We start from the raw sequence: 15,953 nt of genomic DNA, 5'->3' as shown, positions 1-15,953 counted from the left end.
GTTATGTCAGCATGTGTGATTATGTGAGCATGTGCGTGTGTGTGTAAGTGTGAGTGTGTGTGTGTGTGTGTGTGTGCAAACTGCTGTGTGTGTGTGTGTGTGTGTGTGTGTGTGTGTGTGTGTGAGTGTGTGCATATGTATGTGTGTGAGTGCGTGTACGTGTGTGTGTGTTTGTGGTTGTATGTGTGTGAGTGTGTGTGCGTGTGTGTGTGTGTGCGTATGTATATGTGTGTGTGTGTGTGTGTGTGTGTGTGTATGTATATGTGTGTGTGTGTGTGTGTGTGTGTGTGTGTTTGTATGTGTATGAGTGTGTGAGTGTATGTATGTGTGTGTGACCAAAAAAGAGCCTCATAAATTACCTCAGCACTTGACAGCCTAAGAGCAGATGTTCGAATACATCACACTCATGTAGACACACACACTGGCCTCTGAAGGAACTGTGAAAATAAAAAGCACCTGCCGTCAGGTATGAACACATCACACATATCACACATGATCCCTGCAGGAGAGCCCAACCTTAACCCTAATGGATCATGCACAAACACACACACACACACACACACACACACACACACACACACACACACACACACACACACGCTGATAATGGATCATACCTTTGAGACAAGATGTATTGAAGCCTTACCCTAACCTTAGCCGAATGACAGTTAATAAATTATATATGATAGAGCAGGGGTACTCAATTAGAAACCCAAAAGGTCCACTCGCCAAATTTCCATTCAGTCCAGGGTCCGGAACAGTGATGGTCAAAATCCAAAAACATAACTCCAACAAAAACTTTCAAACTATGCACCAAAGGTGATGCGGTCTGGCCTCATTTGTGTGAAAGGTGACACTTTTTGTGGTTTAAACTTGGGCATAAAAGGTGTGGAGGTGTTCACAACACTTATGACAAGGGCAACCCATCTCGTTGCAGATTGAACACATCGTTTTTGTGCTCCTCACAAGCAGCACAAATGCATTCTTATCAGTCCAATCTGTCTTAAGTTCGCAATTTTTGGAATCAACTTTTCGCTTTTTTGTCAGGTTTCAAGCACGCCATGATTTGCATTTGCTGAGAAAAGATACCGTTCACAAATCTATCGGCCCGCGTTGTTACCCTGCTTGACCCACAGAGCTTGCGGCCAACATTGAGTGAGTGAGTTGCATCGTGATGTTGTTATTACAGCTCCTGATTGGACCTCTGGATTGGACACAGAAGAGTAGGGGAAAAATATATAGCGCTGAATTATGCACCAATGTAAACTCACTTGGGTCATGTTTAAATTAGAATGTTGATTTTGGCTTCGGTCCAAATTTTATTGCGTCTGGGTCCGGATCTGGACTGCGGTCCGCCTATTGAGTACCCCTGTGATAGAGGTTAAGACGGAGAGAGAGCATATGGCTGATGTGAGGCTAGAGTGCATGTTTATCTTTTGTATATAGATTTTATATTACCACTAAGAGTACTTTTACTCATGAAGAGTTGCAACTCCTACGCTGAAAGAAGTGCTATGGCTGCCATCAAGCATCATGCATGGGCTGGCTTTCATTGACCTAGGTAATTGGTTGATGAGAGTTAGGTCCACGTGTGTGTGTGTGTGTGTGGGCTTGCTTTCATTGACCAGGTAATTGGTTGATGAGAGTTAGATCCACGATTCAAATCGAATACAAATTATTACACTTCCTACTTCATATTGACCACTATGATACTTCTGAGTCTTTTCTTCAGTCTGAGCTCCGCCCTGGCAATGATTAGAAAACCTAATTTTCATTGTCATACACATCATGGTGTCCATGGTAACCCTTACCCTATCCAGTCATTGTCATACACATCATGGTGTCCATGGTAACTCTGTCCAGTCCAATTGTTCAAAGGTCTTGTTAGGGTTCGCCTGGAAAAGGACCCAAATCAACAAATTTAGAATTTATTCTCATAAACACAGAAGATCTGGGCAAAAACTCAGGATTCCAAAAACACCAGAAATACAGAATCCATAGAGCAGGGCAAAAACACATAAAACAGGAAAGCACGGTAAATATGGAATACGGGAAAGAACACGGCTACAGGACAGAGAATCTCACCATACTTGAGACAGGACATTTAAACTTACGAACCGACAGAGGACACAGGTCAGACTGAACAGAGGGGGAACTAGACAACAAGACACAGGTGAACTTAACCAGGGGATTCAATAAGACACAGGAGAATCCAATCAGGGAAACAAACCAGGTGATTAACAGGGCAGGTGCGGTAGGTGATGGAAAAAACAGGACGTGGTTGAAGGCAGGTGGGGGCGGAGCTCAGAATGACAACCAAGGAGCACATGGAAATAATAAACGAACACAGGGAAGCACATGGCATAACCAACAGACACAAGAAGCACATGGCATAACCAACAGACACAAGAAGCACATGGCATAACCAACACACTCCAGAAGCACATGGCATAACCAACACACTCCAGAAGCACATGGCATAACCAACACACTCCAGAAGCACATGGCATAACCAACACACTCCAGAAGCACATGGCATAACCAACACACTCCAGAAGCACATGGCATAACCAACACACACAAGAAACACATGGCATAACCAACACACACAAGAAACACATGGCATAACCAACACACACAAGAAACACATGGCATAACCAGCACACACAAGAAGCACATGATACAATAGACAAGCACAAAACGGAGAGAGCAGGATCCTGAAAGGCTTTTCTGGGTAAGTTTGATATCATGTGGCAGTAAATGCTGGATACCTTAACCAGTCGGGTTAAGTTGGGGAGTAGGCTTCTTCACCTCACCAGGGTAAGAGAGTAGGCTGCTTCACCTCACTAGGGCAGTTTTTTAACCAGTAGGCTGCTTCAGATTAAAATGGAGAGAGGAATGGAGAGCAAAATGGAGAGAGGAGAATGTGCTACACTGCTATCTAGTGTCTGTTTGTAGTATAAGTTTCATGTTCACGTTGATGCAAATTAAACACATGCAACTTCAATAATCAATGTGCTTCTTCTTGTCTTTGGGCTGGGTTCAGGCCTAAGCACTTTGTTGTCATCACAAGCAATATTCTCTCTCGAGGCAACAGGGGAAGAAGCCTCTTGTGTAACGTATCCAGCCCTGACATGATTCCTCACCTAGGCTAATTCCATGTCTTGCAGCAGATTAACTCTGGTGTAGGGTTGTCTATCATACACTTTCCATCTCCATGAGGAGAAAAACTCCTCAATCGCATTCAGGAAAGGCGAATATGGAGGGAGGTATAAGGTCATAAACTGACTATTGATGTTGAACCATTCCCTTTCCAGAGCAGCTCGGTGGAAACTGACATTGTCCAACACTATCACATAGGTGTCCAACACTTTCACATACAGTGCCACTTGAAAGTATGTGAACCCCTTGAGCAGTTAAGAGTTTTCTGTTGTTTTACCATGATGTTTCATTATTTTCATCACCAATTTTCCATAGATGAAATGTCAGGTTTATGTTTATCATTTGCATGTACTTCTTTAGAGGGAATTGTTTGAGTAGCCAAAAAACTACATGAAACATGGAATTAGTGTATTTTCAAAAGTAAGTGAACCTTCAGCTGCATTGGTAAAGTCAAGCAGGAAACAGATTCCGTGAAACATGTCCAACAGCAGGCAAACAAATCCAAATGGGCAAGGCAAAAGAGAAGTCAAATACAGTCCAGGGTTGGCAACACGACAAACTTAATTTAAACAATGGGAACACGGAGGAACCACGGCGGAGACACAGAGAAACAAACACGTAACAAATCTGATGACAACGCAACGAGAGACAAGAACACATGGACTATATACACACACACAACAGATAACAAAGGACAGGTGATAACAATCAAGGCAGGGCAGACAATGAGACACAGGTGGACTTAACAAGGGAAATTAACAGGACACAGGAGAAACCAATAAGACAAACAAACCAGGTGATGATTGGGTACAGGTGAGGGGTGGACACACGGACAACAACAAGGGCACATGGCAGACACAAACAAACAAAGGAAAGCACATGGTGGAAAGCACATGGTGGGAACAAGGAAGCACAATGACTAGACAAAGATCACATGACACACAAGGGATACATACAAGGAAACAAGACAGAGACAGAGCACAGACCTTACAGGTTGCTGATAGCAGCACAGATTGTGTTATTGCCACCTCGTTGACCAGGGACTTCAACAATGGCCCGCTATCCAATCACGTTTCGGCCTTTTCCTCTTTGTTCGATTGAAGCCTGCTTCATCGACTAAGGTTAACTCATGAGGTCTGTCCAAGGACTCCAAGTCAAATATCGTACAGAGACAGTGCTATATTGTAGAGTTCAATTCACATAGCATGTGGCAATACTGTAGACAATCTGGATTACAGTAAATGTGTCTGAATTTACACTTACTTGCACATAATGAGCTCGCAGTTCTTTCACCCTTGGTGAGTTGCGCTCAAAAGGTACTCGATATTCCTGTTTCATTTGCATGCTGTTACGATGGAGGACACGGTCAATTGTGGAAATGCTCACACTGTCGATTTCCTGGAAGTGTATGTTGTCTTGTATCACTCGATCCTTGATTTCTCTGATTCGTATTAAATTATCTTGAAGGACCATGCCCACTATAACCCTCCTTAATAAACCGTTTATAAAGCATTTGTTCAAAGTCTGTTCATCATTTACAAATCATTATCCCAACATTTACAAACGTTAGTAATGTATTTGTAAATGAGTAGTAATGTATTTATGAACCTGTTTTCTAATGATCTATAAGATTGTTTTATAAGGACATTAGTAAGCGATTTATAAATGAATATTATTGTATTTACGAACATGTTTCAAATTATTTTCTAATGATCTATAAGATCATATATAAGGAAATTAGTAAGCTATTTTTAAATGAGTATAAATGTATTTATGAACATGTTTCAAATGATTTTCTAATGATCTAATGATCTAAATTATCTATTGTTTGTTTCTCTTGTATTGACACATGTTCAGTTTTATGTTTGTTAACCTTTTGTTTCCACGTGTCTGATTCCTCACGCACCTGCCTTTCATTGTCTCCCCGCCTTGATTGTTTTCACCTGTCCCTTGTTATCCACGATGTAAATAGTCAGTGTTTTCTTGTTACTCGTTGAGTCTTCGTAAATGTATGTTACATGTTTGTTTCTCCGTGTCGTTCTCATTGTTCCTCGAGTGTTCCAACGTGTTCCTCCGTGTTCACATTAATTATTTAAGTTTCTAGTGTTGCCGAACTTGGACTTTGCCTCGACCATTCTCCTGCCAATTCCCATTCTGTATTGTTTTGATTACGTGTGTTTCCGACCCTGGATTGTATGAGGACTTCTCTCTTGCCTTTGGCCCTTTTTGGATTTGTTTGCCTACTCTGGACTGCCTTACTGTGTATCGAACCTGGAAAGTAAAACGTTTATTCTAAAAATCTACTACTGTTGTCTGAGTTCACAAATCACCCGCAAGTCGTAACACCCTTGGTCACTTCTCACAAATCATCTGCTGACGCCTCTATATATAGTACGTGCACTGGGGGAAATGCAAGGCTGATATTAAATGTCATGACAAATCACCACTTTCACTTAATGCCTTCCCATCAGAACAGGGAGAGAAAGATTGCTTGTTATGAGGTATTTACTTATGTTTTGTGTTTGACAAGACATCCAGTGCAAGAACTCATGTCTAAGGGCCCATTGACACGGGACCCAGATAGCCTGAATCTGGAAAGAAATGTTGTCGAATCTGTCCTCCGTCCTCCGTCCCCCAAAAATCCGGATTCAGGCAATTACGTCCGTCCGTTCCGGACGTGGCCTTAAACTAAGTCTCCAACCCCTACGCTTGCTGATGTTTAAACACCCTTCTCACTGGCTACCCCTCGTGTATGTATATGTGTGGTGTGTGTGGTGTGTTTGGAATGCGAGGTAGTGTGTGTAATGCTGTGCTGTGCTGTGTTTGGAATGTCTAGCAGTGTATGGGTGTATGGGTGTGTGTTTTGGTGGAATGTCTTTGGAATATAGTATGTCTGTGTATATTGTTGGGTTAGGAATGTGTAGGTCAGTTTGTCTCTGTGTGTGTGATTAGGTGTATTTCGTAGGGAATATGTCATTGTGTGTGTTTGTGTGATTGTGTGTATTGGTCTGTATTCTGTTTGGAATGTGAAGTGGTGTGTGTGTGTGTGTGTGTGTGTGTGTGTGTGTGTGTGTGTGTGTGTGTATATGTGTGTGTGTGTGTGTGTGTGTGTGTGTGTGTGTGTGTGTGTGTGTGTGTGTGTGTGTGTGTGTGTGTGTGTGTGTGTTTGTATCTGTGTTGTTAAGGCAGTATGTTTATTGGTGTGCTGAGGGATGGAGTATGTATAGTAGTGTGTTTGTGTGTGTGTACTGGTATATTGGTGTATTGGGTTTGGAATGTGTAGTAGGGTGTGTGTGTGTATGTGTGTATGTGTGTGTGTACGTGTTTGTTTGTTTTAGTAAGCTGTGTTTGGAATGTAAAATCATTTATGTGTGTGTTTGTAATGTGTAGCTGTGCGTGTTTGCGTGTGTGTTTTTACAGTTTTTGATGAAATAACCAAACACACTATTTGATGTTTGCAGAATGACACCAATTTCTCAAAACTTATCACACACCCATCAAAACCAAATATTTCCATCAAACCTACAATTTGTGCTCAATTGAAAATGTACATTTTCTCATTTATTTAACAATGGATAACACAATTCGAACTACCGCTATCAATATCAACCTCTGAAACCAAAACTTCAAATTTTGTGCAACAACCTCACAATATTGAGTATGTTACCACTGACAACATACTACAATTTGGGTTTTGTACTGAGCACTCTTACTGAAACACAGGACAGACAATTGGCTGTAGAGTCAGCAAAGTGTCTTTGCTGAACGTACAAACAATTGATGCCACAGTATGACGGCTCAGGTTTGGCTGAACCCTTTGGCCAGCCTCTCTCATGGAGAGTTCATAATTGACTATGTGATCAATGACTGTTGCCCTAATTTGATTAGAGCATCTTACACAAGAGCCACATCCCCTAGCAGGGGCCCCTCTACCTCTACAATGGCCTATTCCTTGTCCTCGTCCTAGTCCTTGCTGGTTATTGGTGGCAGCCTCCTCGATCGATGCTTGGTATCAAAATCAATATATTGACCTCTTTTAGAGGTTGAGAACTACTTGATTAAGTGTGCACAGAGAGTTAACACAGGTGCTGATGATAATTAGAATATAGAGAGCAGTTTCAGTAGGCTGCTACTAGGTGTCTACAATGTGTTGTTATTCAATTAGGTTTTGTGTGTTTCTCTGAGAAGTGTGTTAACTGTTTTGAAAAGTGTGTTAAAACTCAAAGAAATGTGTGTGAAACCAATGAGAAATAGTTAACCCATTCGCCATAGAAGACTCTGGCTGTGCAAGAGATGCAGATGTGACAAGAAGATGTGAGCATTAGATAAGTTGATGATTTGCTAAATGTGTACAGTGCCACTTGAAAGTATGTGAACCCCTTGAGCACTTAAGCGTTTTCTGTTGTTTTACCATGATTTTTCATTTTTTTATCACCAATTTTCCATAGATGAAATGTCAGGTTTATGTTTATCATTTGCATGTACTTGTTTAGAGGAAATTGTTTGAGAAGCTGAAAAACTACATGAAACATGGAATTAGTCCATTTCAAAAGTAAGTGAACCCCCAGCTGAATTCATAAAGTCAAGCAGGTAACAGATTCAGTGAAACTTATTTGGGTGAATAATTAGTCAATTGAGCAAACCGATCATCTGAGACATCCTTAGGGAAAGGTTTGGGCCATACCGATTAAAAGAGAGAGGAAACCAACCAAACTACTGTAGTGCCAAGGTGTACCCACACAGATCAACAATGCCGAGAGGAAACGAGATATCCGAGAACATCAGGAAGAAGGTACTGACAGCCCATCAGTCTTGGGAAAGCTATAAGACCATCTCCAAAGGATTCCAGCTCCATCCATCCATCCAAGACAAATAATTTTGAAATGGAGGGTATTCAACATGGCCGCATCTCTGCCTAGAAGTGGACGCCCATCAAGACCATCACCAAGAAGCACCAGAAGAAGAATAAATCAGGTAAAAGTCAACCCACACATCACCTCTAAAGAGTTTCGGACCTCTCTGGCAGCATCTGGGGTAAATGTACATGGGTCTGTACATGGGCTGTCAGAACCTTCTTCCTGATGTTCTCGGATATCTCGTTTCCTTTCGGCATTGTTGATCTGTGTGGGTACACCTTGGCACTACAGTAGTTTGGTTGGTTTCCTCCCTCTTTTAATCTGTGTTGCCCAAACCTTTCCCTAAGGATGTCTCAGATGATCGGTTTGCTTAATTGACTAATTAAGCACCCAAATAAGTTTCACTGAATCTGTTACCTGCTTGACTTTACAAATTCAGCTGGGGGTTCACTTACTTTTGAAATGGACTAATTCCATGTTTCATGTAGTCTTTTGGCTACTCAAACAATTCCCTCTAAAAAAAGTACATGCAAATGATAAACATAAACCTGACATTCCTTCTATGGAAAATTGGTGATGAAAAAAATGAAAAATCATGGTAAAACAACAGAAAACTCCTAAGTGGTCAAGGGGTTCACATACTTTAAAGTGGCACTGTATGTGTGTGTGTACAACAGAACCCACCCCCTCCACCTCACCTTGTCAAATCAGTTCATGTCATGTAGCAAACATTAAAATTTCAGTTTTAATGTTTGTCTAATGTTGCCATAGAATCATTAGGCTTTGCTGCAATGCCAACTGCTTAGGCCTGTATTGCTTCAAACACCTTAATAGTACGTTTAAAGAATATACTACTGTGAAAATAATGATTTCATTGTGAAAATGCCTTTGAATTCGTTCATATTTTTGTGTGTGTTTCTGCCAGTCGGTGGCGTTGACAGCCAATTTAATTATTTGATTTTGTTTTGATATGTGTAGAGGGGGGAGAAAGAGAAGATGGCAGGGCACTGTTGGGACTGGATGAATGTTAAATCGAGTGATTTAAAAAAATATAGTTTCTGAGTGAATGATTCCAAGTAAGATTTGCTTGGGAATTTAGATTCCAAGAATTCCAACATACTTTAAATAAGAATACAACTTTATCAGATAGTGAGTGCTTTACCGAAACATTGAAGAAGAAAAAACAGGATACAAGATGTGTGTAACTTAAGTTATGAATAACCTGCCTATATTGAATTGATAAACAACTCACTTAATTTAAAAAATAAAATAATGGTAAATATACACGATGTGTTCAGCTACGTAGGCTACTTAAAGTGTTTGAGAATTAGTTTTTTTGTTTTTATCTGATTCAGATTTGCCAGTATAGGCCTGTGATGTCATAGGCTCGCGCTAAACTGAATTGTATGTAGAGTAGAGTAGACCATAGACATAATAAACATGTATGTCTATGGAGTAGACTATAGATCAGCTGAAAGGTAGGCGTTTTGAATGTTGCGATTAAAACAAAAATCTTTATTTACCTTATGATTTCCCATTTCCATTGAGATCTACCTGCAATCAAAAGCCTAGGTTTCAGCCTGGAGAAATACAAGTTGTTTCATCTCCACGACTTTAGATGGCGCTAACTTGGTAAAGCTGCGAAGTGCCGCAAAAAAATAACCAGAAGTAAACAGAGCGCGGGTAATTTGGGAAATGGACGAACCAGCAGAGAAAGGAAGTAAGTTTATTTTTTTGCCAGATTTGTGTTGCTGTTATTTATTGATAGGCCAAGTAGTATATGTCATGGCATAAGAAAAAAAAAGCTTCAAATAATCATCAGTTGTTGAATATTGAGAACTGAGATTTAGAATGTTTTGAATGTAATTAGACCTGCATCAGATGGCTATGGCTATTATCTAAACAAAAACAAAAAATAGTTTGCATATACAACAGCGATGCACTCATTTGCACTGCAATGTTTCCGCTTAACAGGCAGTTTCTTGTGGGTTCGTTTCATATAACGTTTGCTTATAGTGTTGTGTAGATAAATTGAAAGCTGAACAACAAATACCTTACGCCATAGCTTGACTTTTACCTAGATTGATTGGTGATTGGCCCGACGTTTTGGGGTGCTTTGATGAAGGCTTTGCCAACTCAGGCATGCTAGCTAGCTACATTGACGGCTCAACAAATAATCACGCCGTTATTAATTCCCCCTTTGTTGTCTAACTTCGCTGGCAAGCTGTCAACGTTATGGATAGTTAGCTTGCTAACGAGATGTTTTATTTATGCCAAAGCCTAGGCTGTTGTGAGCATGTACTACTATTCACTGCTATAAACAAACTCCCGACCTAACTGAATAGACGTTCGTGTTTGTACACACGTAATTTGATAGGCCTTTTTTCGCTTAAATATGGTAAACTTTACCGACAATGTTTGCAATCTGATAACCCCGTTATTGTCAGCCAAAAATATTGTCTGAGGTGATTTGCAAGGCATCTGCTAGGCAACTACCTAACGTTACCAACGTCCGGACCAAACTCCATAGACTGCCGTATTTGTACATAAACGGAATTTGTTTGGCTCTTTTCCGCTTAGATTTTGTAAACGTTACCGAGAAATAGACACCACGACTAGTCAACAGTATACGGTCTAAGGCTATGACATAGCGTACAGAGTAGATTCTACACTGAAGCAAAAATCGGCATTTAACGTGTTTAACTACACGTTAACGCTTAAAGTGGTAACACACATAATATCAGCATATATGTTACTACAAAATACAAAAGCAGCTCTGGTCGCTACGTAGCTGAAGTCTTAAGTATTGTTTGTTCTCTTTCTTCTTTTGAAGTGGCTGCTGAGTCTCTGAAGCTGTATGAGGCACAGTTCTTCAGCTTCACTCCTCAGACGTGCATGCTGAGGATCTACAGTGCCTTTCATGACAGCCTGTACGATCTCATGCTGGTGGTAGAGTCTGTGTTCAAGCGCAAGTTAACTCCGGAGGGGCAGGAGCCACCACAGGAGCTGGGTGTCAAGATGCAGGAATGCAGCCAAAAGCTGCTCAAGTTTCTACAGGGGCGCTTTGAGCTACTGTCCAGTCGCATGGAGACACTCCTGGTGGACAACATTCTCTCTGTGCCCCCCAACGTCCTGCTGCCAGAGGACGAGCCCCACGTGAAGTACCCACAGGGTCCAGAGGAGTTGATGCGAATGGAGAGGTCGCTGGCGGAGCTACACCAGGCCTATCAGGCAGAGGTGTGTGCAAAACAGGCCCTGCTGGCAGAACTGGGGGAGCAGAGGGAGGTGCAGGAGCATCTGGACGGCATCCTCAGCTGGATTGGAGAGTTGCGCGCCAGTGGCAAACAAGAAGGTCTTGTCCAGGACAACTTCGCCCCACTCATGGAGACGGTGAGGGACCTGCAAGACGTCAAGTCCAAGATCCTGAAGAAGAGCAGAGAATGATCTGAATAGACCCCTGCACACATGCGGATATTCCTTCATTCACCAGCTATGTCTATGTTTAGGGACTGAACCAGAATGCTCACAAGACTGTTTGGTTCCTAGGTTGCATGTAAGAACTAGCCCAAACCATGGATACACCTTTCAGGGCACTGATACTTTGCCTGGACTCACCAGTCTGTGCCCGAGTGACCTGAACACCATCACCCACAATACCTAAACACAAAGAATGAATTAAATTAAACTGTTTGTACATATTCCAAATATACACACGTTTCCCATTTGACTTTATGGTTCGGTTTTAAGTTAAATGAAAGGTTGTAAAAAGAAGAAATCAAGTAGACCTAAATGAGTGTACATGCACACATTTTAGCATCTCTGTAATTGTCATCATACCTGGGATTTTATCAGTATTCTATGTAGTATCCAACGTGTTTTAAGGGGGGGGGGGGGAATTAGATGTGGCAACAACTGGAAGAGAAACCCTGTGCTTTAGAGTATTCTTTTAATTTCTCGAAATTAGTTTTACTTTCTTTATTCCCATAAATATATAACGGTATGTTAAATGAATTTGCAGTTGAGGTTGCATATCTCCTCCTCTTATCCAAGCAGGGCAGAATTAATTTGAATGCTTTACCTGATCAACACATTTGAATTACTTTAAATGTACTTTAAAATATATATATATATATATATATATATATATATATATATATATAGGGCTGGGCGATAAAACGATAAAAATTATTATCGCGATAATTCCCTCGATAAAGCTATCGTAACATTAATTCATTTTCAATAATATCGATAATGTCGATAGAGAATTAGGAGAATTAGGAACAGCAGTCCATTTAATTTCTGTGATGCAGCAGGAAGTTGCAGAGAAATGGTAATTCAGGGTGGCCGCGGGGCATTAAAAAGTCTTAAATCGCTGCGTTGTCTATGGTTAGGTCAGAGTGTAGACTACGGCGCAGCTAAAGCGTCTACATACATGACTAGATAGCCTACTAGCTGGCTAGCCTGCTAGCTCTCTAGTCCTGTCAGCACTGTTTCCACACGCTACACCACGCCCGCTAGCAATGTATTAATTTTACCTTACAATGAACCAACAGTTTATGGAAATTAAACGGTGGTCACTTAAACATATTCATCACAGTGTGAGACAGAAAAAAAAAATAACGTTACCACTTATTAGCCAGCTGTGCTGTAATCTGCTGTTGCTCTGATCTTGGGAGGTGGTCTACCTGTTGCTTTGATCGCTAACTTGCCAATGTAACTCAATCCCTGGAATACTTTGAGTAGTAAAACACGAACAATGTCCTGTGTTTCCATTGTGCACTTTATTCGCAAATGTTATTTTCTTGCTGTCGTTCAAAATGATCAGAACTTCTTGCTTTGTTACGGCTGAATCTCGTAGCCTAGACTCGAGGCAGAGCTGCCAAGCGTCACGCTTTGAGTGTGACAGTCACGCATTTTGACCCATTCTCACACCACATGCCACACTTGACATTTCTCACGCTTATTTCCCCTTTCAATACTCTCAATTTTTTTTCTCCATGATATTAAACTTTGGTCCTTGCGGCTTCGAGTCACTCTGATTGACTGACCAAGATAACCAATCCGTCAGTCCTTTGTGCCTAAATCTAACCAACCACGGAAGGCACCACGCAATATAAACCAATCAGAAGCAACGTAAGGCGGGTCTTGAAACCCACTCGACTTTTCCCCGCTTTCTAAAAGAAGTACGTAACTCAATCGTGTTCACTGTTGATTTGCTGTTTCTCCTAGACGAACCGGTTATTATCAGACATCAGTTTGTTTACTTGGAAAGATTACTGTATATTTCCACTTTTGATTTGTTTTGAATTTGAGAAATGTTGGGAGTTTACAATAAAAAAGAAACATTTTAACCTTTGGTTTGTACAGGCGTTCTTGTCTGAAGCAAATGAAACAGACTTAATTTATATCGTCTTATATCGTTATCGAATGAAAATATAAATATCTAACGTGATAATTTTTTACCCATATCGCCCAGCCCTATATATATATATATACACAGTGCCCTCCACAATTATTGGCACCCTTAGTGAATGTGACCAAAACAGGCTATGAAAAAATATATCTTTGCTGTTTATCATCTTGGTCTTTCCCTCAAAATATTCACAAAAATCTTACCTTTTCATCAAAGTTAAATTTGTGAAAGAATTCATTTTTTTGACATTACGTAAAATATTTTCCTCCAAAACATGCGTGTCACAATTATTGGCACCCCTAGAAAATCCTCTAATTAAAATCTAACTGAAGTATATTACCAGTCATGTTTTATATTTTTGAGTTCACCTGTTTCATTAGGAACTCTTAAGTGGTCAACCATGGCTTCCTGCTTCACAGAGGTATAAATATGAGGTGACACAGGCCAAATACCCTTAGTCATTCATCAAGATGGGAAAGACAAAAGAACTCGGTGTCAAAGTGCGACAAAAAGTTGTTGAGCTGCTGAAATCCGGATTTAGGGAAATAAGAAAATATCTAAACAGTTGGAAATACCCACTTCCACAATCAGGGCAATAGTTAAGAAGTGAAAAGCGACAGGAGGTGTAAGGAATCAGCCTGGAAGAGGACCTATCTGTAAATTGACCCCACGCACCGTGAGGAGGATGGTTCGACTGGTAAAAGAATCTCCAAGGATCACAACTGGATAATTGCAGAGGTTAGTTAAGTCCTGGGGTCAGAAAGTCTCCAGAACTACCATCAGACTGCACCTACATCACCACAAGTAGTTTTTGAGGGTTATCAGAAAAAAGCCTCTGCTGTCAATCAACAACAAACTAAAGTGGGTTTGGCGTAGACAGAAAGATAGCCATACAGAAGAGTACCCCATACCCACTTTGAAGTATGGTGGTGGATCTCTGATGTTGTGGGGCTGTTTTTCTTCCAAAGGCCCTGGACATCTTGTTAGGATACATGGTATCATGTACTCCATCAAATACCATCAGATATTAAATAAAAACCTAACAGCCCCCCTCTAGGAAGCTTAAAATGGGCCGTGGTTGGACCTCCCAGCAGGACATTGATCCGAAACACACCTCAAAATCAACACAAAAATGGTTCACCGACAGCAGAATAAAGGTTTTGCCATGGCCACCACAGTCCCCAGACCTAAACCCCATACAAAATCTGTGGGAAGAGCTGAAGCCGAATCTGCAAATGTGTTGACCTCAGAATCTGAAGGATCTGCAGAGATACTGTATGTAGGAATGGTCTCAGGTCTGTGCCACGTGTTCACCAACCTCATCACGCATTATAGGAGAAGACTTGGAGCTGTTATCTTGGCAAAGGGAGGCTGCTCAAAACATTAAATTAAGAGGTGCCAATAATTGTGGCACACCTGTTTAGGAGAAAAGTATTTATTTAATGAAAAAAAAAATGCTTTCTTTCAATAATTTTATTTCAATGAAAAGATTTTTGTAAATATTTTGAGTGAAAGACCAAGAGGATACACAGCAAACAAATATTTTTTCATAGCCTGTTTTGGTCACATTCACTAAGGGTGCCAATAATTGCGGAGGGCACTGTATATATATATACTGTATATAGCCACAGACTAGAGGCATACATAGGAGTGCATTTCCAAGAGATTTTAGTTTTGAGCAATGACACAAACACCATTTAAACACACCACAGATACAACTAATACAGCAAATAACCAAGTAGTAGCGTAACTGTCATTGTTTATAATGATGAATGTTTTTATTTAAAATGTGATACTGAGAGGTGCCCACCAATGTCAAATCTGAAACCATGCTCAAACTGAATTTACTGATGCTGAGAGTCACTGGCTGCAGAGGAGCTGAGATGATCACATCTGTTAACAGCACAGGAGGCATTAACTCCATTCTCACTGCTGAGTCAGATTAGGTCTGACAGTTGTGTGTGGAGGTTACAGGGGGCTTGTTCTGGATCTTGTACAAGTATGGTTGTTGCTCAGCGTGCAGGTGGTGCTGCAGGTCAGAGTCACATTCTGACCCTCTGTCAATGTGTCAGCAATCATCTTCACCTGCAGGCCTGGAACAAAACAAAACAAAATCAGGACTGGGACAAGGAGCAACCATGATGTTATGGTGCACTTAAAGTATACAATATTATGTTAACATCTCAAAATAAAACATTTGAATTACCTAAACATTTAATACCTGTAACATTGATAATGCCTTTACTAGAAAAATGTGTGTTTGCTATTTACCTAAAACGATATTCTCCAGCACCACACCATCATATCTGCAGTTGTGAGGTTTCATTGATCCTGTTGATTTGAAAGGTACTCTACCCCACTGATTAAACTCCTCCATATTGAGCAGATCTTCTGGGATCCCTCCTTTGCTTCCATTCATTAGACCAGAAAGATGAATGATGAGGTAGAGCGTTCATTTAGGTATTTGCAAAACTGTAAAATACCAAAGAAGCTGAAGTAGGTAAGTGAAGAAGTAAAAAATG

General features: G+C 40.7%; 1 protein-coding gene across 1 annotated transcript; it reads left to right on the top strand.

Annotated features, from left to right (window-relative positions):
* Nucleotides 1–9,713: 9,713 nt before the first annotated feature.
* mis12 (MIS12 kinetochore complex component) lies at nucleotides 9,714–11,853 on the top strand (the record flags this gene model as incomplete). The annotated part of the gene is made up of 2 exons (XM_080854674.1): nucleotides 9,714–9,738; nucleotides 10,852–11,853. The coding sequence occupies 2 exons, from the start codon at nucleotides 9,714–9,716 to the stop codon at nucleotides 11,460–11,462; spliced, it is 636 nt and encodes a 211-aa protein (XP_080710800.1). The 3' UTR covers nucleotides 11,463–11,853.
* Between the last annotated feature and the right edge of the window lie 4,100 nt (nucleotides 11,854–15,953).

Source organism: Sprattus sprattus (assembly GCF_963457725.1).
Source record: "Sprattus sprattus genome assembly, chromosome: 1".
NCBI lineage: Eukaryota > Metazoa > Chordata > Actinopteri > Clupeiformes > Clupeidae > Sprattus > Sprattus sprattus.
This window is presented reverse-complemented; position numbering and strand designations above follow the sequence as displayed.